General features: G+C 36.1%; 1 protein-coding gene across 1 annotated transcript in view; it reads left to right on the forward strand.

The window, feature by feature from the left end:
* The window catches only part of UNC5C (unc-5 netrin receptor C), a 341,537-nt gene that overhangs the window by 181,471 nt on the left and 134,822 nt on the right, over nucleotides 1–25,244 (forward strand). Inside the window, exon 2 of the mRNA XM_088133037.1 lies at nucleotides 16,334–16,555. Coding sequence (XP_087989163.1) covers nucleotides 16,334–16,555 — 222 coding nt within the window. The remainder of the gene's footprint in view (nucleotides 1–16,333; nucleotides 16,556–25,244) is intronic.

Raw genomic sequence — 25,244 nt, forward strand, 5'->3', positions numbered from 1 at the left:
CAAGGATACTGGAGTGGGTTGCCATTTCCTTCTCCAGTGGACCACATTTTGTCAGAACTCTCTATCATGACCTGTCCGTCTTCGGTGGCCCTGCACGGTATAGCTCATGGCTTCACTGAGTTACGCAAGCCCCTTCGCCACGACAAGGCAGTGATCCATGAAGGGGACTGTTTTCAGAGAAAGTGCCATTCCATAGTCATGATTATCTTAACCAACATCCTGTTTCATAGCTTGAGATTTACTGGAATTTCATCAAGCAGCTTCTCTCTTTGAGCCACAATGAACAGCCTACCAAACATGGCAACATTTAATCTCTTTATAATTAGAGACATAATGCATGAATTGTAGGTGAAGACATTAATCTCCTTAATTCCATAAATGTACTGTCATGTACAACAACTTGTTTTGTACACTGCTTCTGCCAATTTCCTTATTCCCCTCTCAAACCTCCACAGGTTTTCATTAATGGCATCCTTTAGGCAGAAAATAGATGAGGTTAAAATTTTATGTTTAGTTGGATCAGATTTTGATGGCAAAAGAATCTTTGATCTTTCCACTTATTTCTATGTTTGGCAGACACTAACTGCAACCAACAACATAGGATTAAAAACCAGTAAACCATAAAAGAGTAATCATTACAATATGCCAATAATCTGATGCATCACCATTCAACCATTCTCAAAAGCGCATGTCTTAATGTTTAGAATCTGAATATGGAAAGGTGGAACAAATATCCGTGGTCCTCACTGAGAATGTTTGACAAAGGGATCCATGTAGATAACATTCTCTAAGCAATGGGATCCTCAGCAAGCCTCCTCTCCTTCATCTTATTGGATAGGCAGACTGAACCTGAAGTCAGTCTTGGAGATACCTGGTCCCTGAGCCATGTAGGGCTTTAACAGTGACAGTTGACAACCTTGAATTGCACCTGGAAGCTAACTGGCAGCCGGAGCACCTCCCTTAGTAATAGTGTTATATAGATGAAGTCAATACTCCCATCACTACTCAGAGCATTGCATGTTTAACTGGTTAAAACCTATGAATAGTTTTTAAGGACAGCCCCATGTAGACCAAGTTGCAATAGTCCAGTTATGAGGCGGTAAAGGTACTTCTTATACTTTACTAAAAAGTGCCATCATTGCACATTCTCAGATTTCTTGTGTTTGAGTTTTATATATTTTGGGAGAGTAGCTGACTTGTGTTAAGATGGAAGTCTCTCCATCTACTGTAATTTACCCTATGTCTTTTCTGTTTGGCAGCAGATCTCAGGGTCTTCAACTAAAAAGAGTCTGTCCATCTTCTGCTACCTATTATTTCAACTGGTGATGCCAGAGATCTTGTACATGCAAAGCATGTTCTCTACCTATGAGCTACAGTCTCCTCTCCCACTAATGTTGAAAAAAGTGGGGGGGGAAATGTGATCGAACACTTGGTTTAATCTTTAAAGAATAAAGTGAGATCACATCAAAGCTATATCTGTGAAGAATACATGAGATCACATCAAAATACCTAATATTGCTGGACCACTGATCTCTGATATATGGTTGCATATTACCATATTAATACTAAAATTCATAGTGAGAGAATTTAAATTATTTACTAATTTACTTGTGTTTTTGCAAATTTGTGTTTATGAGAGTAAAATCATATCAAGAAAAAATACCATTAGGTGTAAATATCTTTTGTTTCAGTGATATAAAATTAATATTTTGAATGTTTCCCCAAACTGACCTTTCCCCATATATTTGCTGACACATGGTATAATGTTGCTTTATTCTATTAGTTGCAGAATAGAAATCTGCTGAATGAGCTGGGCTATGCTGACCTTATATTTATACCGCTCAGATTAGGTCTGAGCGGCTAATCAAAGGACTACTTGATAATGGTTATTGACTGGATGTTGAGGCTAGACTCTGATCCCAGAACTACATGGGCTAAAATTAGATCATGCTACACAGTGAGGTTTTATACTGATGTGCTCAGGATTGGCAACAACCTTTCATCGTATTATTCTTTATAGAAGCCCTGTGCAGATAACTGAAGTTTGGATAAAGACATGGAGTAGAGGTAGATCATTATAATTCCCATCAGTCCTGCTTTAGTCTTCAATATTTCTGTACTGCTTGCATAGAATATTTCTGTGTACAATATGTATTAAAATAAACACAAATATTTTGGCAGAAAACAGATCAGGAATATGTAGTTAACATGTTTAGGGTTAATATGCATGGAGATTCTCCTGGACTGATAGGTGCAATTCAGTTATTTTTCATACCCTGTTTCTAAATATATGTTATCAGACAACCTCAGGAAGGATATAAACTTTATAAGAAAAAGCAGCGGTGTGCAAGAAGCACATTGCCAATGATTTTCACAAAAAAAGGGACAACTAAAGTTTACCCTTAAATTTAACACTAAAATTGGTTCATGTACTCTCCCTTTATATTTTTATAAGCATAGTTGTTTTGTTGCAACACTATAATAAAACTGCAAACCACCATTAATTAAGTATGATTTATGAAAAATAGTCCGTTTCAAATCATGAATAATGATTTGAATTCAATAAAAATAAAATTAATATTTGCCCAGTTTACAATTTGGATCAAACAATTAATGTGGCTAACTGAGAATGAAAACAGGAAATGTAGAATTCCTCCTTGTGGTTGGAAAAGATAAGGAAATGGGGTTTTATCCTCTTCACCTCCAAGTGAGGTAAAAAACACGGGTGGAAAAATATTTTGGAAAGAAGATAGCAATAGGAGAAAGCATGAATAATTATGTTCATTATGGTACTAAGCCAGCAACCTTTGGTTATCTTCATTAAAAATCATGGTTTCTTCCTGAATGTGAATGTGGGACTTTTACTTTCCCATTTACACGTTAAGACATTGTACAGTAAAACATTTCATCAGTATCCAAAATTGTAAATATGAAAAGGAAGCATATAACAGTATGGTTTGATAAGAAACAAATCCTTAAAATAATCCAGAATGAATCCTAAAAACAAACTATTTGAATTAATGACTTCTTTCTATTCTTTCTTAATTAATAAACACTTAGCATTTAGAAAAGAAATGGATCTCATTTTTCATTTGTGTATGCTTCAGTGCACTGATAGAGATGACTAATTTTTTTGCAAGTTGTGAAATACAGGCCACATTAATTAGTGCATGTTCCAAGTTCCCAGCACTGTGTTTTCATATCAGATGACTGCACTTGTAGATAGGTAGTGATAGGGTTTAGAAATCACCAATATAGAAAGCAATTATAAATATTTCCCAATAGAAATTGCAGTCGTTTGTGAGCCAGATCTTGTAGAACACAGTGGTAGAAAATTATGTTCATTGGTTTTCTTTGGGTGCCTTAGATGAAAAAGACAGGGGGAGTCAGAAACCTTACTGCTGTTAAGAACTGTTTTCTTTTATATGAGCTGAAGGAACAAGTTCCTTAAATTTAATGTTTTTATCCTTTCCCCAGGAGGAGACAGAGAGAGATAAACTGTTCAAAACACAAATGATAGCTCTGAAACAGCTAACTGATTTAGTTAAGATCAAACTATGTATCAACAGTATGATGTCGTGCAAGCCATTTCACATTTAAGATGTGGAGCTGTTTGAATGATCTCACAGTGATAGAACCTAGCACATTAAAACAACAATTAGTAATATGAGAAAGGGTACTAGGTTAATTTTCTTCCTGTCATCCTAGTTCCTACCGTGAGCTCATATATTTCAGTGATATTTCTGCTAAGATGTGGCCTAGCAGGGTTTGACCTTTGTTTCTGGATACTGTCTCTTCATGGGAATTTATTAATACTGAAATATAATAGTCCTCTCAGTATTAGGTGCTCCAGTGCTGTTTCTTTTGTGTGTAGACATGCATTTATGTGTATATACATTTATATATAAGACCACATAGTCTTCTGTGTAAAGAATTCTGCGTGCAGCTTCCAAATCTAATTCTTCTCTGCAACAAAATTTTAGACAAGTTCATAATTTTCTACAATCTGGAAATTCTCTCTGCTTCAGTTGTCTTAAAAGTACTTCAGTTGTCTTAAAAGGTGCACATGTAGGTGCCCCACAAACAATGCTCACGTGAGTAAGTCCAGAATTCTGGGCGCAACAAATCAACTTTTTAAAAAAATTAATTCTGTACCTCTTTATGTTATAAACAGGATAGTGTACTATCAGCTCGTTTGACATATAGGAACAGATTAATTATTTCCCTTTAAATCACTGATCTGATTACCGTAACTGCTATTAGTTCTGCTGTGGGGAAAAGACAAGCACAGAATTTGCGGTTTATTTGTTAGGTTTTTTTGGATTTATATTCAACCTTTCATGGAGGAGCTCAAGATGACATAGGTAGCACTCTCTCCTCTTATTTTCCCCACAGGTAAACTGGATTGAGAGAGAGAAAGAGAGAATGACCCAAAATTATCCACTGAGATTCCATGGCTGAGGATGGGCCAGAACCATTCCAGTATCTTAATTATTACACCACACCGGTTCTTGTCAGATTAGAACATACTGAATATGATACGTACATAGATTCAGCCACTGTGAAGCCAGAAATTACCTGTATGACATGTAAATTTGTATGCCTAAGACTTCTGCATAGGCAAGGTTTATGCAACCTACTTATATCACAAAATAAAGTTGTAATGCTGTGGATAGTTGTCTTCGCATAACTACGAAGATAGTTCGTAGTTTTATTTATTTATATAAATAAATAAATATTTATTAAATATTTAAATATTTAGCTGAGCACTAAATATTCGTCTCTGCAAGAGTAACATGTGTATTGGAATATGTATTTCCTGAGCTTATTAAAAGACAGTCATAATGGGAAGAAATAGATGTTGGGAACTGGTTTCTCTCTACATGCAGATTTATTGTCAAAAGCAATAACAGTGTAGGGATCATGTAACTATCAGTGGTGATGTAATGAATTCTCTACACATGATGGGAAAAGATTCTGCTGCATGATCTAAAACATTCAAGCCATCTAAGTTGATTTACACACTTATAATACAGAAGCAACAAGTAGAAACTAATGCCTTAACCTATGGTTTTGTTTTGTCACGCTTGGCTAGAAGAATGGATTGTTTTTGAGCTAGTATTTTTCTGATATATTGTTCTAATGTGTGTAAAGAATGTAATACTTGTGTGTGTGTGTGTTTAAAAAATTAGCAAGAACATGTTTTCCTCTTGCCAGCATATTGTTTTGTTTTGTTTTATTAGCTTTGATGTCAGTCACAGAGGGGATAAAGTATCAAACTGGATAGGATCTTTAGTTGAACTGAGTGTGAAGGGGAGTGACAGACTGGGGAGCCAAGTGTCAGAAGTTCCTTTCCTGACATAGTCTTTTAAATTAAATCAATTGGTTGGCAGGGGGAATGGAATGAGAGAATAGCAAATCAGCAAGATTTTGCAAGGAAGAGTTGATAGAATTAGTTTCTGCAGGGAATAAAACATTGCAATATGTAACCAGATACTGTCATTTTTGTGAACACTTAGCTTTGTGGCTGTAGATTACCTCTGTAAGTTATATGAGCAGATGGAACTGTAGTGCCCCACTGTGAGTCTTGAAATTAATCTATCGCTGTTTAAAGCTTTGGGAAAACCATGGGGCATTTATATCAATGCCCCAGTATATTGCTGTATGTTTTGCTGAGTCTGTGGTATCTGCAAGGTAAAAGAACTACAGTATGAAGACATGTCCTGTTGTAGATAAAATACATGAGCTGAAAGAGCACCATTGCATAGATAGTTCCTTAAAACATCCTGTTGTCCATATACTTTTGGAAATCTCTCTACTGTATCAGCATATTAAAAACATCTGCACTTTTATGTTTATTTCTAACACTGGAGAAACAAAATTTTTGTTTGTATTTAATGTCTGAAAGCTGTAGGGCAACTTCTCTGCATGTCTGTTTACATAATCAGTCTTTTTTTCAGTTTTCTTTTTCAAATTGTCTTCATGTACAACATCATCACCACACAGCAATATTTTAAGTGATTCGCACATTGTCCAAAAATAAACCCACCACCCAAAAAGAAGATGATAGAAGAAATAGTTTCTATAAATGTGTATGTCCTATTAATACATATGTTGCATTTGAAGTAATGACACAGGACTTTAACAGGGAAGGCAGTGATCACATGAATTTCCCAGTCTTTTTAAGTCAAGCTATTGATAGGCTATTTTTCTTTTTACAATTCTTACCTTTAAGCTGGATTTGAAACTGGGATGTTTAATCATCCAAAGATTGACTTCAGACTGAGAATCATACTTTAGTAATCCTCCAAGTAGAATATTATCTACAGTAAGGTAGAATCTACTGGACTGTACCTTTTCAGATAGAGGATGAAGAAGGTATTCAAACAGGACATGCAAAATGAAAGTTCTTCCTATCTAAATTATACATGGATAACTAACTGAAGAATATTCTCCTTATTATGTAGGAAAGTGTTTGTCAGAATAGTTATTTTGATTTTATGAAAGAGTATTCAAGTATTAATGTATTATTTAATCTTCAACTGACTTTCACTTTAAACTTAACTGAATTTTTTTAAGGAAGAACAAATCCCTGTGCTTGCAAGGCAATGAATTTGGTGGGGCATACATGTACGTAAGTGTTATATTTGTAGCCTAAATTTCTTTGAAACATATTTAAAGCAGATAAACAAATATATAGTGTAATAATAGCACTACTTGAACTTGGAATTATATTTGGGGCTACAATGAGTTAAGGAGTTTTGTTGCATATTTATAAACAGAGATTAATTTTGAGTTTATTCTGATTTTTACAGCTAAAATATTATTGCTTAAGGATCACTCTACCTAGTTCAGTATTTAAATAACTATACTGTTTTTAAACTGTGGATTTTTTCTTGCCATCTCCTCTTTAGAATGGTAATGGACTTGTAATGCAATTGGGCATAAATCAGTCACAGAGTGAAGAATTTATGATTCTTGCAAACTTGGCAAAAGGTGTTTGGCAAAAAAGGTGTATCATTAAGAACTGAAAAATAAAGTAATGGTTTGGCATCTACAAAGCAGTCTTTGAACATAAGGATGGTGCATTTATGAGTGAGCTGTTTTACTAAAGAGAAAATAAATCAGCATGAAGTTCTGAATAATCTTCTGTATTTCCTTTTTTAAATTATGAGAATTCTGTGCATTATCTGTTATGTTACTGGAAACATCAGAAAAGCATTTTGCTCTATAGGAAAACAAAGAATTCAGAAATAGAAACACTACAATGTCATGTCATCTGAGTATTATGGAGTTGGAAAGGGATGTTGAGGTAATTGATCCCTTGTAGGTACCCAAATGAAAGCATCCTTAATTGATGATTGCCTTCTATGTATGTCTGCTTAAATACATTCAGGGAAGTATTTCTTTCAATCCACTGCACAGAATTAATCCTTAATAATTTCTCTAAAACTCTTTCACTGTTTATATTTGCTCCATTATTTGTAACACTAAAGGGAGGCATGTTCATCATTGTGTTTATTAGGGAAGAAAATACTACTATGTTTGAAAGACTACTTAGATGTCCAATATATTTTAGTGAGCATAATGTTTAACATGCTCAAGCTATTTTTTTAAATATGCTTTATCTGAATATATTTTAAACTTGTGTTTATTTAATCTTGCATTTATAAGATTAAAAATATAATACCTTTATTAGAATAAACCTATCTCTGCTATGATAAAGAAAAATGATCTCATTTCTAACTGTAAAGACATATAAAATAAATCATCTTCCAAGTTTAATTTAAACCATGGACCCTAAGACACTGCTGCTAATATTTTGGTAGCTAGAAGACATCTGGAGGGCAATGATGAATTTTTAAAAGATGTTTACCATTAAAGTTACATCTCTTACTTGTTATCACTTCCCATTTGTTCTCCATGCTAACATCAACCTTCATCTTCATGTAAATATAGGAAATTTTGTTCTAAGTGACAAAGTGTGCCTTAAGGGGCTTGAATGAATAGGTTTAACAAAAACTATTTTAGCCTAGGTCTTGTCCATCTTTAATTAGTTACCAAGGTTAAAGGAGGGTCAAGAGCCTGGAGCTGTTTCAGGACAAATGTGTCAAAGAAAAATGAAGCCTTACAGTGAGAAGGAAATGATGCTGCTTAGAGGTGCAATAATTCTATGACCCCATGTCAACCATTAGGGCTACTAATGGCAGTTGAAAGTAAAAATATTTCTTGAATTGCAGGTGGTTCAGAAGCAAAGACTGCTTAGGCTTTTAAAGAGCCAAAAACAAATAGAATAAGATGTTTTTGCTTTATGAAAAACTTGAAATGATCAGATCTTATCCTCTGAACATGCATTTCTTTACCAGCTCCTTTATTCTCCAAATCCAATATTCAGTTATTCAAGGAAAGCAGACAACATGTATGAATGATACAGAATTGCTCATAAACTGCCATCACAAACCACATCTAATTCAATAAGTGTTAGTTTGCTAATTAGATAAAGTGCCCAGAGCTCACAATTGTGAGCTAAAGACTGTGGGCTTTGTTATATGAGAAATGCTGAACTGATCAATTGCCTGCTCAGTTTGTGATGCACTTTTCTCTCTCTGTCTGTCTGTCTCTCTTTTAAGAAAGCTTGTTTTTTTATACATTTTAATAAATGAAAAGAAAAAGTGACAGCACAAGGGAATCACTATGTAAATCCTTGTAATAATTAGAAAGAGGTTTCCATAACATTTTTTCCTCTAAATTAAATAGATAAAGCAAACTTTCTTTTCAAGGATAGACATGATATAGTCTGAACCAAAGTATCACAGTTCCTTTTTGAGTAGCTTGTAGTCAATTGCCTAACCATGTGGTTTGGTAAAGGATTGCTTTCCGGTCACCAAGTGGGGAAACTCTACAGTACCCTTGTAAATAGTACAATAAATTTATTAGTCCACAACATATTTATTAACCTGGCTGGCCAAGTATATGTAATTCTTTTATTATTAGTACTTTTATGTAGGTTTGAAAAAAAGGCTTTGATGTGTCCCAGGCTAGTCAAAGAAAAATAAGGTGTTCCTGGTTTTCTGTGTTAAGAAGACAATTCTGTAATTAGGGTTCATCAGCTTCATGTAATGGGATGGTGACAAGTCATCTTCGTACTCTTGAAGGAAGTACCAATTATCTAATAATGAGTTAACTTAATTTAGAATTTATGTGAATGATAAGAGCAATCCACAGTATGTAAATTTCATGCAACCTCCTCTAACTCTTTCTGTGCTCCCCCCTAGAGTTACTTAGTTTGCCATTAAAATTCAGCAATACAGAAAACTGATGGCAAGTTGCTGAGATGAAACTCTTAACTCTAATCAGTTTAGAGTGGTGTTTTTTTTTAAGTTGAAAGGAAAATTAAACAATTTGATTTTTTTTTTTTAGTAACTATGCCAATGTTGCATCTTGATTTTACCCACTGTGGCCTTCAGATAGAAACAGAGGTAGAAAATTAACATGGTCATTGCTCTTGATCTTGATTTTACTCAAACAACCTCTATGGTAAGCACAAACTCCCTGAATTTTGGACTGTTTCCTCCTCTTCTTTTTTTGGGGGGGAGCGGGAGGGGAGGGAAAAATAACATGTTTCCTGATAAAGAGTTCTAGAAAACTTGAAACGTTGCATTCTGTTGCTATTTTGGTTGCTCAGAAAGGATGCATTGCTAAATGTGCATGCACTGGTATGTCTGTAATTGTTTTTTATTCTCAGTTAAGTTTCAATTCATTCATTCATTGGATTTTAAACCATTAATCCTGAAACATAATAAGATGTAAGGAGTATAGCCAACACACATATGACTTGCACTACATCTTTATAAATTTCTCCTTTGCACACTGTAAGAGGTAGATTATATTTTTCACCAGGTGAAAAATTCATTAGTTTCAAATAGCTCCTATACGTTCTTCTTAACTATCACACATATAAAACAGAATTAGCCTAATTAAAATCAGTTTTAAGTCTTGTCATCTCTCAAAACAGTAATCTGGTAAAGTCAGGTTTGCTGAGTAAACTCCAATATTGTCTGAATTTTTTCCAAAAGTGCAGAACAAGAATGGTGGAAATCCTTAGTATCATTACAATTAGGTAATATATGGGAGAAATGCTAGTTGTTTGGTTTCTTCATGTCACAAAAAGGTAACCTGCAGCCCAGAAATCTCCCCCACCCACCACCCCTCTCTCTCTTGCAAGTCTGAATTCAACTTTAACATGATTGCTGAAAACCAAATGCAGTTTCCACAGCCTTATTTACTTACTTACTTACTTACAGTATTTACGCAATTTCTATAGCCACCCATCTCAATCCCAGTGACTCCTTATGAGGAGGGAAGAACATAAAACCTAAAGTGTGAGCCTTATCTATGTATATTACCATTTAAAAAAAATGAAGGAATTCAAACCCAGGCTGGCTCGCATGTGTAATAGGGACTTGCCTGATTTGCAATCCTTAGCTCCTCCAAAAATGTTATATGGAATCTTGGGCCACCAAAAACTTGTCCTGCCCTTTTTTGTATATAGCTTGTCTACTCAGCTTCTGGTATAGGTACAAGGCATTTGTATATGAATCATAACACCACACAAGCATGGGTTTCCATCCCTCATGCATAAGAAAGAAAGAAAGAATAAATCAGAACTTAGGCATGGAACCTAAATATCCTTGCAGATGTGATTTACTTGGTTCTTTCCTTTGTTAAGTGATACATTATTTAAGTTGTAGGGCAGGATAGAAGAGATAAATGTAAATGAAATAGGAGCAGAAAGATCTGGGTTCAAATTTCTGCTCAGCCATAAGTATGGGTTAATGGTAGGGTCTGACTAAAGGATTGTTTTGTAGGAAAAAGGGACTAAAAGAGAGAAAGATATGGAATGTATTATTATTTTGCAGGGTAGAATTTGCTGTGTAGAATTTTAAACTTCCCATGTACCTTTGCATATCTTGATAGAACATAAGATTTTTTCTCAAAATGAAGTCATGCTAACAATAATGCATTATCTCTTGCCTAATAGAGTTATATGTTCAAAATAACACCTGTTGTTAATTTCATGCAAAATAGGGTATATTCTTCTAGAAAACCATTTAATCAAAACATTTAAAAACTGAGCTCAGCTCCCAAACATGCAGTTAAAACCAGCTGCCTTTGTTGTAATGCACTGTGAAGGTTTCACTAAATGATTGGAATTCAAATGCGAATAGAATCATCTTGGCATTTATTCACTTTAAATTGTTTTTGAGCCATTCTGAAGTAAATTCTGTTTAAAAAGAATTTTGTTTATAAATAGAACAATAATAGCTTCATCTCTGAAAGAGACAAAGAAACCTGGGAAGTACTAAAAAGAAGAATTTTCTGGAATTGTAATGTAAGCAGACAAACAAAAACACACATATTATCAGTTTATAATGAAACCAGGTTTCTGGCTGAATTCTGCTTCAAATAGATTCAATTAATGTTTTGTACTTTACAGAACATAGAGTGGGGCTATCATATCATCCATGAGATACAAGCGTATATTTTAACTGTGCTTGCGGATATCCAGATCTTAATTTTCCTTCATCTGCAAATGTTACTGTTTATCAGAGGTATATATAGGAAGGGGATTTGTTAAAACATAGCTTGCTGCCTAGGAGAGAAGGAAATAATGTTTTGTGTTCTTGCTACAGGAGATCTAATCGCATCTGGAAACTCAGAAAAGCGCAAACTGAATTTCCAGCATTGATTCTATCAGTTTGATAAGGCTGTGCCTATTACTTCTTAGTCGTGTGTAGCAGATGTATAGGCTAGGAGACTTGAATGTTGAAAGAGACAAGAAAGTGTCATCTGATGGTTGATGGTTCTTTTTTCAACATAGGATGTAGCAAAATCCAATCATCTTTTCATTGTTATGTATTCTTTTCCACATCACTATTATCTTGAAGCATAATAAAAAATTATACATGCTACAAATTACTGAAAATATTCCAATAGTTGTTGGGAATACAAGGTTAGTGTTTTTGTCATTATCTGAGTGAAAAAGGCAATTTGTGTCCCTAAAAATACAGTTTTTAAACATCTCTTTAAGATATCCTCACATCTACTTCTGATTACTTTCCCTTTTCCTGTTTGGAGGAAATGAGCTAGTGAATAGAGTGATTTCCAAGAAACATGGCCTAGCCCATGTTCCAGTAACTGTGGATTTCCCAGTTTATACATGCATTAAGATAAATCAGCCCAGCTAGGTGGAGTATTGGGTTGACCTTGGCTGATCTCAGAAAGGTTCATTAGAGATGGTAATGGTAATACTTATTAAAAGATCTCCAGGAAATACCAAGGTTATATACCAGACTGGAAAATTAGGGGGAAAAAGTCACCAGAGAAGGGGGAATGGCAAACATCTGAATGGTAGACAGGAAGGACAAGATATGAAAAATATCAAATTATCCTACTAAATGGCAGCCTGAACACTGAAGAATCAAGTATTTCTCTTTTTGCTTCAATGGAACATGATTAGGTGCAAGTGGAATAGCTTATATAGTATTTTTTTTTAATAAATGGCAATTATTTTCATTGATTCACTGCTGCCTTTGTTTTGGTTATACAGAATGTGTTTCCTAACTATGCCATATCAGTGGGCAGGCAAATCTAATAAATTACAATAAAGCATTTGGCTGAAAAAAAATTAAGGATCATTTAAATGACAACAACAAAGATCCTGGCCAGCCAGCTTGAATCAGAAGAACTGGAACTTTAGATCTTCAAAAAAGAAAATTTTGTGTATTGCTTTAGTAGGATGCTGATCACTGTAATAAGTGTGCTGGGAGCCATCAATGAAAATGACTACACTTTTTTTCTAATTGCCAAGAACCAGAATGGCACATTTGCTTAATTATAAAACATATGTGTCCACATATGTACACATCTGTCTCTTTTACTGATTTGCAGCTAAATTACCAGAAGAAAAACATGTGGCCTGGAGCTAGTTAAAAGAAATTACTCATTTCTGCTAGAAATTTGACCTACGCTCCTATGCATGCAAAGAGTTTTTACAGACCTTCCTACTTCAGGCCTTAAAATAGAATAAATCCAGAGTTAATCATACTTAGAGGAGATCCAGTGAAATGAATAGGACTTGTTAATGATATCATATTGTTGCATTGATTTTAAAAACTGTACTATAGGTAAGTTTGAGTCTGGAGCCCATTCATTCTCTTTATGGAGAATAACTGAAAGGTTGATTTATTTAAATCAAGATGATTTAACTAAGAAAAAAAATAATTAAGTTTACCTTGATGTTACTTCATGTTTTCTCAACAATTAAAAAAGCTACAGAATATGTAACCATGAAGAACAATATTTCTTATTTGTTTCTTTTTTTAAATTTCTTGATGGTATTTGGCTCAATGGTATTGCAACTTGCATTCATAAACATCTTAAAACAGAGACTTATGTTACATCAACTATTAAATATTTTATTTATAATTATGGTGAAACTATCTGTATTTTTCCAATATAGTTTGGGAAACTCTGAAGGCCCATGAAACCTCAACCCTCTCAATTTGCACATTTCTAATAAAGACATAGTGTAACTGAAGCTATGAAGATAGATATCATGATAGCAATCTGTCTAATCCCTTTCATCCATCATTGTTTGTTCTTTATCTGTCTTTCTACAAAAGCTGTGCTGGGAGGAAAAGTCTTTTCATATCCTTTGTAATTCTGGACACCGGAAAATATATGTATATCTAGAGTAAAGAAAGGTAGTTGTCTGACATTTAATCTTCATGAAAACTGACGCGAAGAGGAGAGCTAACCTTCTGCATTATTTTTAGTTTGATATTCTGTGGTGCTTTATTGATCATCACTGGCGTCCGTCACTGCACATAACGATAACTGCTTCAGAAGCAGAAAAGAAGAGATTGAATAAGGCCTTTAGGACTATCAGCTTCTTACTGAGAGATTTGTCAATAGTGACTGCTCCCTCATCCTTTTACCAATGAGAATGGTTTGTTCTGGGTATCTCAAATGCTCTTGCATATTGACAAGAGATTTTAAAATCAATGAAAAGCCATGGACTCCTCCAATGAATTGCTGTATTTTTGTTTCAGAAAAGAAGAAGAGGTTTTTGGAGTCTTAATATGGAGAATAAATGGGATATCTAAACACTTACTCATTTTCAACTATTTACCAAGTTACTTTCTGTAAATCTCCCCTTTTACAGAATGGGGAAAGACACGCAGTGAAAAAGTCAGTCTGTTATTAGATCACAAACAAGAGATTCCTTCTAACGTTCCTTGGTTCTGTTGTATCAGTTGATTTTCCAAGGCTACAATCCTGCACAACATATACACACATAATTCTTCAAGCAAATGATTTGTGAATACAGAATTAGAAGTAGGATGCAGGTGTAGTAGGGGTCCAATAGCACCTTTTCTGATTAACACATTTATTAAAAGGCATAAGCTGTCATGAGCTATAGCTCACTTCATCAGATGCATAGATTGGCCAGACATCACTAGTGGCAGCTCAAGAAAGCTTATGCCTTTTAATAAAATTTGTTAAGCAGAAAAGTGCTACCAGATCTCTTCAGATTTTTTATCGACATGGCTCTTCTCCTGCAATGGATGCAGCCATAGTAGATGATGCTTATTTTGAATGAAAACAGATGCTCGTTTTTTGTCTATCTACAAGTGGAGCACTCATGATTTCATCCAACACTGATCTCTTAATTGCTTACACCGAAGATAAAGGAAGTAACACACACACGCATCCCTTGTATTAAAATTTAGACAATACTATTCAGTAATATGTGTTGTGTGTTGGTTTTCATTGTGGTTGCCAGATTAAATGACTCATATTGTTAGCAACATGGTCTTAATGATTGAGTCTGGCTTTCATGATGTTCAGAGAAGAGCAGGGGGGAACAATCTGACTCAAGCAGAGTTGCAGCATTGCAGCAGAAGACCTGCCCCTTTTCTCCATGCATCACAACATTGCACACATGCTTGTAAAATGATGCAACAAGACTGCTTTAATCATTCTGACAAAACCAGCAAGATCCTGCAGACACCACTGTTGACTTCTATAAGGAAACTTCTCCCAGGAATCCTCCTAATTGAGTTTTACAGGACTCTTTTATAAAATATATCATAGGGAATCGATTCTGGGAATTAGGGGTCCCAACACATTAGAGGGTTCCAAGTGAAGAACATGCTCTGGAATATGTATTGTTGCACTCATTTCTGATAGTTATTTAATTGGAGGGATATTCTTTCAGTGATTCACTAATATTCTTCCCATTTAAGAAAGCTACATTTTAAGGTTTTTTTCATAGGTAACAAGTATATTCTGATTTTGATTCTTCTCATTTTCTACAAATACTGCTATTTCTGGGGTTTTAAATATTCACATGCATTAGAGCTAATCAGTAAGACCTAGACTGTGGGTTTAAATAAAACATTCATTTAGTTCCTTCACTGGGGGAAAAACATACAGTAATCTTAATTCATGAGCTCTTGCAGTAGTCACAAACCGGCATGACCTAATCCTTAACTTAATATGATTTTGCAAAAATACTCTTATCATTATTAAAGAAATGTTTCCATTATCAAGGTAATGCAAAGTAAGTGCAGCTGATCCAGAAAGATACATAAAATACTTCCAGATGAATTTACCAAGGTTAACAAAAACAACTAAAAAAGCTCTTCTAAAGGAGTCCATCTCATGAATTGTTAATAAAAAAAAAAAAATACTGTTGGGTATACTTGAAAGGATAGTTGTGATTTTGCAATTACTGTTGATGGTCTGTGATTATGATGTGAAAAACTGTCTTAAAATTTACAAAATCTACAAATGATATGAGATAGTGAAAGAATATGTGTCAGCTGTATAAGGATTTGTTTCTTCATTTCAATGTATATGGCTGTCTGTCTCATATCTGTGATTCTGGGTGGCTAACCACAGTTAAAAACACCACATCACAACATATAACAATAATACAAACATAATGTGCAGCTGAGGTAAAAACCAAAATAACCAGCAAACAAATCAACACAACAATTATGTGGACTCTGCCACACATCCACAAGCTTGGTGACCCAACCATGTCTTTAAGCCCTAATGGAAGACTCCTGGGGGTGGGGGGGATGATGTTCCAAAAGGCGGGTGCCATGACAGAAAAGCCTGTCTTCCTGGGTCCCACCAGATGGCACTTCCTAATAGCTGGGACCCAGAGTATGCCTGCCAGACACAATGTTTTTACTATTTTTTTAATGAAAGCTGAACTGAAACTAGATTGTATTTAACCATGTGTTATTCTTTCCTACAGATGATGATTTTTTTCACGAGCTCCCAGAAACCTTTCCCTCTGATCCTCCAGAACCTCTTCCTCATTTTCTCATTGAGCCTGAAGAAGCTTACATTGTAAAGAACAAGCCTGTGAACCTTTACTGTAAAGCCAGCCCTGCAACCCAGATCTACTTCAAATGCAACAGTGAATGGGTTCATCAGAAGGACCATATTGTAGATGAAAGGGTTGATGAGACCTCTGGTGAGTTGCAATTACTTTGAGAAAATGTATAATGACTGTGGTGGACAGATTACTTTAAATCCTGTAAGGTAATGATGGGTACTCCACAGATTACTTTTATTATAAGCACCCTTTTTGTGAACCCCTAAATAGGCAGAACCAAATATTTTGGAGACATATTTTGGGGGAGGGGGGGTTAAAGGGTGACATTAATGCTTTTACATATCCATAGTATCCCTTAATAATTCTAACCCCACAAAATCAGACAGATTTTTCTCCTAGAGGGATTAAGGCTAAAGCCTTAAGCCCCTTTCCCGTTCAACTGTTCATTGTTTTCTCATCCAAACATTCTTATTTCTAATTAAATAAATATACTTAGAGGCACCCAAATTAGAGATCAAAATCTATGTTCTTTCATGGCTTAATAGCTCTGTTCATAAGAATAAAACTTTACTGGAGGGTGGCTATTATAATGGAAAGTCTTCTGAAAAAGTTGAGTTTGACTGTTCACACACACACACACACAAATTGCTGAACAGGGCTATATAGAATCTGTTTCAAGGGTATATTTTTGGTACTGAATCCACATACAGACATTATATGGTATGTACACTCTTAACTACTTGGGTCCCAGAAATTCTATTGACTTCACTTATCTACATTTAGTATTCACTTTATTACATTTAGTATTCTGAAATATCTTTTTGTCTGTCTGCCTGTCTATCAGTCAAGAGGCTTGAAAAAGTATCCCCAGGGCTATAAACCTATTTGTGTCAGTGATGTGGTTCTTCTTTTCTGAAAGATTAATAATCAATACCTGGGATCACATTTAAGATGGAAGAGTGAGCTTTGTACTGTTTGACAGCAATGAAAAATAACTTGCTAGCAAGCAATTTCTTTCACCGGGGAATTGCACATTTTGTCTAATTACTCAAAGAAAAAAAATCCATGGAGTGCATGGAATGCATAGAAATTTTATATAAACTCATTTAATATTTTTTTAAAAACACGTATTTTTAATATTTGAGAATACAGACTTGGTAAGATATTGCAGCAGGATCACTGCTGAATTGGTGAAAAAAACCACTTTTTTGTTTGTTTGTTTGAGATAATAACATTTCTATGGGAAAGTACAGAACAAATTTTCACAACTCTGGAAGACAGGTTGTTGTTTTCAGGAATTCAGAGTTATTTTCTACTTCCTGCAGCTTTCCCCGATACCCCATGAGTCCTTGTGCCAAGAAGGTATTGACAAGGCTTTGTTACATTAGTAGCCACTTCTTCATTGCCCAGCAAGGTAGCAGTAGATGTAGCTATTTTGGCTGCTGATCCTTCATCATTAGTTCGGTAATGGGAGCCATGCTTTTTCAGCATCTCTAACTTGGAGGAAAGGTTGGGTGGAGATTAGACAAACCCTGACAGCTGAGTCAGTTTTGTTACTTACACAACTGATGGATCAGGAAAGGTTAGTTTAACTCACAATTATCCCAGTAATATTTTGAACTAGAATTGTGTATCTCCTGCCCAGGACAGTTTCGGGTTTTATGATTACACAATATTTATTTCCCATGGGAATATGCTGAGCAAAGTCAGCCCAGATATAATCTGAAGGAAGGGGAAAAGAAGGAGAGATCTAAGAGCCTGTAAGTTTTTAGCCAAAGAATGCCACTTAATATGCCTGTTGGATAATGACATCTTTCTGATGGAATGACCTCTTGTCATAAAAGTTTGGTAGATCTTCCATTGTCTACATACCCCGGGATTGTAATCTCATCTCACTGATAGTTTATGGATAGTTCTTAACATTTTACATAAATGTGCTATGTAACCAAGAAAGTAAATCATCACATTGTATACAGAAGGGCTTTGCAAAATATTGGAAGCCTTCTAGAGAGAGCAAAACATTCTTCCCCAGACAGCAGCAGCATCCTCTGGACCCAGTTTGGTGTAGTAGTTGGCATCAGGCTAGAAACCAGGAGATCATGAGTTCTAGTTCCGCTTTAGGCACAAAGCAGCTGGGTGACCTTGGGCCAGTCACTCACTCTCTCAGCCTTAGGAAGAAGGCAATGGCAAGCCTTTTCTGAAAAAATCTTGCCAAGAGAACTGCAGGAACTTGTCCAGGCAGTCACCAGAGTCAACACCAAAAAATCCTCTGGAAATCTTGGGTGGCTGCTTTGATGGTCATCTCTGGCAGTGCATACACAGACAACACTGCCACTGAGATTGCCAGTGAAGAGAAGCAGCTGTTCAGGCACGTGCACATGTTCAGACAGCCAAGCACAACCTTCCAAGCAGCCATGTAAGTATTGTCTATTGCTAACAAGCTTTGCAAAGCCTGTCTTTCAAATGATTACACAGCCCTAGTATCCAATCTGATCATAGGAGTGGTTGAAATGGTCAAAGCAAAGTATCATTTCATGGTCCCTTTATCTGAAATACAATTTTCCTTAAACAGCTTATACATTTTCCATAGAAATCACACCATTCCCACAAATAAACATTCAAATTCTCGTAATTTTCCCTGTGTAATATAATCTAGCAGAAAGGCACCATGGCTTATTTGTTTTTCTCATTTTATGGTTTAATTCTCAATAAACAGCCTTGTAAAGAGCTATCAAAGCTTCATGTTGGTTGTTGGTGTGTGAAGGAAGATAAAATTCACTTTCTCCCTAGTCCTGTTGCTATAGCTGCACTGGCATTCAAATATCAAGAAGTCAAGTGCATCTTCACTTGTTTCTGACATACCATCTTAGAACCTGATTTTTCTTTTCTACACCCTCCAGTCTTAAACAGTGACAAGAACAAGGCAAAGCCGTGTGAGGAGTGACAAGCCCTGGCCATGCCACTGGTAGTAAAAGGCATCTGTTAGTCAGAGATTACAGCAATGGAAGATCAGAAATGTGAAAGAAAAACTTAATGCTGCAGATCCTTGGCCCTGCCACATATCTGGAATTGTAAAAAAGTAAAGAGATGAAAGAAAGCCTTGAAAGGACTGCAGAGAGTTATATGTTCATGAACTCAGAAATGCTGGAAGGGCCAAACCAGATTAAAATTGTGCATTCACTTGTTCATTTCTCTCGCTCTGTCCTTCACTCTGTTTCTCTTTGCAAGAATTCATTTTTCTCATTGATAAACATGGCACTGAGCGTATCTTATAATCCAGCTATAATTGAGGATACAGAAAGTGACAAGGCAGCTGGGTTTAGTTATTCCCATAAAAAGTAACTGGAAAACTATTCCCTTAGAGGCTCAATTATTTTAATAGAAATAGTGTTATATCTACTTGCTGACTAAGATGGAAAGTTATTATCAATGTAAGTATTTAAGATGAAATATTTCTGAGTATCTTAATGCTGATAGATGCAGTATAAAATTATAGGACTGAACGCTGTGAAGGATCAGTGAATCCATGGATTCTCTTTTTTATTACTGCAAGGCCAATGACAAATAATGAATAGTTTCTAGATAATTATAAAAACTCTTTCAGTTGTTTCATTTAGTTAAATAATTTATATGGCTACCTATCTCATAGCGATGACTCTGGGTGGCATGCAGAAGGTTAAAACTGAATAATAATAAAATAATCAATTAATAATCCATATAATCAAGGTCCAGAGTCAAAATAATCCCAATTTATGACAAAATGCAGCAATCAACCAACCAACTAGCAGAACACGCTAACTTCCCAGCTGAAATGCTTGCAGGAACAGCCAGGTTTTAAGTATCCTATGGAAGGCAGAGTGGAGCCCATCTGAATCTCTGGGGTCATGCTGTTTCATACGGCCCTTCAGCTCAACTTTAATCCTTCCCATTTTACCATCTCAAATTAATGAAATAAATGTGCCTTAATGTTGTGCTGGAATATTATTTATAATATTCTTCCTCAGGGAAAGGGCTTCTGGTTTTCTATCTTATTTTCAGGGTTGCTTGAGAATTTCTTTGAAATTTCTCTCATTGTACTTGATTGTTGGAGGTGACAGAAGGTGTTACTGCTGGTCTGGAGATTTTCTTTTTTCCATTATTTTGAAGCTTCCTTGGCTGTCTACTTATATCAGTCTCTCATAATATTGTCCTTTGGGGTTCATTTAAAATATGGGAAGTCAGGATAACTGCAGATGGTTGTATATATGATAATAACATGACCTCTCACAGACTTCTCTAAGCTAAGGATAAGTACAGGAATTCTCTCCCCCTCCCCCTTTCATTAAAAGGATTCTTTTCATGAAATTCCCAAAAACAATTCTCTTCCATATTAAATAACTGACAGAAAAAAGGCAGAATTTTTCTACGTGCCCCTATTTTTTTTCCATTTGTTCCAGTAGGATTTAGAATTGACAATGTCAACTATGATTGCAACTTTGATAAATGATTTCAATAGCCAATATGAAGTATAGCTTCAACTGAATTCTAGAAGATAAATCAAGAGACAAAATATGATAAATTGACTTTTATTAATTTCATTAAGCATTTTTGTTTAACTTTTATAAACTCTCTTTTCCCCCTCTCATGTTAGTTACTCTGGTTGTTTTGGGTAGATTTCCCTCCCTTAGAATTTCTCTGTGTCAACAGAGGAACAAGATACTTTTCAAAGTGCCTCTAGCAGGGAAATGTACCATAGAGCCCAAGCAAACCTCAAATGATGCATGTCCCTTCTAGAGGCATTTTGAAAAATCTTGCTACCCTATTCAATCAATTCACACTTTCACAACAAGGTAAGGTTAGTTTAGTTTTCTTTGAGAATCTTGCTGGTTGGAATTTTAATCAGATGTCCTTCACAACAGTATAAATGGTCATGTTCTTGAAGATCGTACTTTGCTCAATAATTTTGGTGCCTGGGACTTTGTCATTCTAGTACTTATTACTGACCCAAGCAGACTGATGTCATCATTTGTTTTAGAAGTCAGTGCAAATGGTGAGGCAAATTGTCACCATGATGAATTTATGTAGGTCTGGGTTGAACTATTAGGTTCTTGGTGTTCTCTGAGCTTGGCTGTTTTCCTGCAGATGCTTTATTATCAGCATAGTATCCTTAGTGCATGGCAGAGTTTGGTGGTTGTTTATATGTATTAGCTTGCCCTGCCAATCTTGGTTGGGGTGTGGCTTCTTCCTTGATAGTTTCTTGACCAGGCTATTGCTTCTTCCCTGACTGTCTATCTGGTGCTATTTCCTGCTTATCTAAGTGTTGGTTGCTGCTCTTTGGCTTAGCTACTACATATGAATAAACAGAAAACCTTGCTCCCCCATGGATGATGATATAACCTACCCTGGTAACAAAATGTCTGTAGGAAAAAAACTAAGCTCAGAGGACACCAAAACTCCAACAAATCACTATAGGTCAGTAGTAGTATACATTGCTTGTGTTCAGAAAAGAATCTCTAAATCTCTAAAAGCTTTGGTCAGAAGACTGAAGGACTGCTACCAGTCAGCACGTTAAAAATGCACCTAGATAGCCCAGTGTTCTAAATTTTAATATTCCTACTTTACTTCGTTAATCAGATAAATTCCAGGCAGACCAATTTTCAAGAATTCCTACATTGCTTGATAAATTACTGATTAATGCATTTTGCAGATTTGTCTGGAGAAAGGCTATAGCTTGTTAGCTTTAACAATTGTGTGTGTAAATATATGTACATATATGGTCTACAGCATTGATTGTGCTTGTTGACAACCTTTGGCAGGCTTGGAATGGAGAAATGCATCCATCTTGGCCCTTCTTGACCTCTCAGTGGCTTTCAGTACCATTAATCGTGGTATCCTTCTGGGCCAGCTCAGGGGATTAGGAAGTGGCTCTCCTTGTTTCTTCAGGCCAGTTCCAGCTGGTGTTGGTGGGTGGGGAGAGGTTGAGCTGAAGGTTTCTGTTTTGTGGGGTGCTTTGGGCCCTACTCTCTCCCCGCCTCTGTTTATCTACAAGAAGCCACTGGCGGGGGAAGCCATCTGTCAACACAGGGTATCTTATCATCAGTATGCTGATAATACACAGTTGTACATCTCTGCCCTGGACCGATCAACAATGCTGTTAAGGTCCTTTCTCAGTGCCAGGAAACTGTGTGGGTTTCAGGTTTCAGTTCAACCTTGGCAAGACTGTGTGGCTGTGGGTTTTAAGCCCCTCTCCTCCATTCTGGAGATTTTCCATCCTTAACTCTGCTTGGGGGTACATTTTCCCAGTTAGATCTGGTGTGCAATTTGGGGATCCTCCTGGATTCATGGCTCCTGCTTGAAGAGCAGGTGGCAGCCATGATAAAGGGAATTGTTGTACAAATTTGTCTTGTGTACCAATTGTACCCATTCCTGAACCAGGAGGCCTTGATCATGGTGACTCATGCTTTAGTCACCTCCTGTTTGGATTATTGTAATGTGGTCTACCTGAGGCTGCCCATGCAAAGCATTTGGAAGCTGCAGCTGGTCCAAAATGTAGTGGCACAGGCAGTTTTGGGCATCTCTTGATATGGTCATATTACACCACTGCTCCATCAGTTGCACTGGCTCCCAGTAGGCTTCTGGGTCCAATTCAGGGTGTTGGTTACCACCTATAGAATCCACACAATGGTTTCTCCCCCATTGTGTCTGCCAGTCCCACCAAGTCTAGCACAGACAGCATGCTCTAAGTCCCCCCCCCCCATTAAACAATGCCATCTTGTTGGGCCCCAAAGTCACACCTTCTCTGTGGCTGTGCCTGCTTTGGGGTACAGTATCCCACCAGAAATTCAGATGGCCCTAACCCTGTTAGCCTTTTGTAATGCTCTGGAAACTTGGCTGTTCCCCCAAGCATTTGGGCTGGTAGTTTTGTGAGCTCTGCTGGGGATGTGGCTTTTGCTTTAGGGGTTATCATTTAACTGGGGTGTTACGGGCTTATATCATTATGGTTGCTTTAATTTTTGTATGCTACCCAGAGTTGCTGCTGTGAGATGGGCAGTGTTGGAAGTAAGCTGAGATTAAAGTCATCGCCATTAGCCTTACAACAAACCTTATCGTCAAGTATCCTCAGCACATCTGCTGGCTTAACAGCAGACTTAATAGGAGAGGTGCTGCATGGTCAGTAAAGCCAAAAACGTTCAACACTCTTTCAGTACGTTAATGTGAAATACATCTCCCATCTGTCTCTTCAGCGGATAGCTGTCTTTCACAGCTATTGTTCTTCAGTAACATCATAGCCATATAATATGGAAAGCATCTTTTCCTACCAGATATAAGGTAGGTCTATCCATTTTTTCTTTTATCATATTCGACACTTAGATTGCTATCATTTTCAGTATCTCCCATCCTTCCTTCATCTCTTTCCTGCCTCTTCACTGCTGGAAGCATAGAGAATAGAATAGAGGACCACTGCTATCTCTAGGAAAAGCTTTGCAGTTTCTTCATCAACGGGAAGAAAAGTTGAAAGTGGAAAAACAATATCGATCTTCAGTAGGTAAAAAATAAAAAAATAAAAAAGTTCCAGACAGCATAAGATTAAGGATATATTTAAAATAAGATAAAGCTTTCATTTTACAATTTAAAAATCATGAAAATATTCTAGAAGTGTATATTAGGAAAATACGCACCCCAAAATGGAAATATTAGAATAATAGGAGAAAATTGCACAAAGAAAATATCTGTACCACATTTGTGAAGTTATACAGAAATAGTGTAGAACAAATCTAAAATTTGAGAAAAGAGAAACTAAATGAAATCATATATAACAGATTGATCCCCCATTTTACTGAAGTAAAAGAACTGCCAGAATAATAAATTGGAAACAAGGCTGGAAAATCACTTTGGTTAATATTTCTCCACTGACCACAGTTTCTGCAGTCTGCAGGAAGATTTCAAAGTGCCTTATTCTCACTGATTTCAATATCAATTTTCCGATAAGAAACCAACAGGGCTATTGATATTTTGTTTAAAAAGGGACACCAATGATTTTAACTAGGATTTCATATGGCATACAAAGATAAACATTTTCTGAAGTTATTGAAGTTGTGCAGTAGTTTTTTCAGTTGTTCACTTTCCTTTCCAATTTTTTTCCCCTTGATAATCATGTGGTGAATTAAAAAAACCTTGCCATTCAGAAATTTGAGTATGCTTAAAATTTGGGAGCAGACATTACATTCCCCAAGCTACTGTCTCTCTGGAAGAAGTCACTTTACTTGACACTGACCTTAGAAAAAAAAAGCTGGGAGGAAAGAAACTTTTGAGACTTATTGTCCCTTCCTTCCTTCCAAAGTTAACAGTGGAATAGGATCCCTAAATGGCGCAGAAATGTGTGTATGTGCAGGGACTGTAAGAGTAATTTTCTCCTTATTTTCCTGCTCTGCATTTCATGAACTAAGGAGAAGCAAAAACAGACATTCAGTAAGGCTCCCCAGTGACCCCTTGTGTCACTTTGCCGATTTTATTTCTACAATGTCTTCACAATTCCCTGAATTGTGACGCACTATCAAGACCATGGGAATAATGCAAATGTCTCCGAAATGTATATGGTAGAGGGGTTTTGTTGGGGGGGGGGGAGCTGTGAAAAAGAAAAATCTTTTCATTTTCAAAATCCCATTTATTTTAACTTTAGGGTTATCTGATTGCACCAGCAAGATACAACCCCGCTGTGCAAATTTTTATTAAGGTTATGAACAACCAGATAGGCCTCCTTACACTTCTAATTTTCTCAGTGTGTTCTAGCAAGCAGTACTAAATGGCTACTATGTTTTCCTGTACACTTTGGGATTCATTGGCCCTC

This window comes from Python bivittatus, unplaced genomic scaffold, assembly GCF_059951505.1.
Source record: "Python bivittatus isolate LINGU-HERP-01145 unplaced genomic scaffold, Pbiv_v1 ctg000070_np1212, whole genome shotgun sequence".
Taxonomy (NCBI): domain Eukaryota; kingdom Metazoa; phylum Chordata; class Lepidosauria; order Squamata; family Pythonidae; genus Python; species Python bivittatus.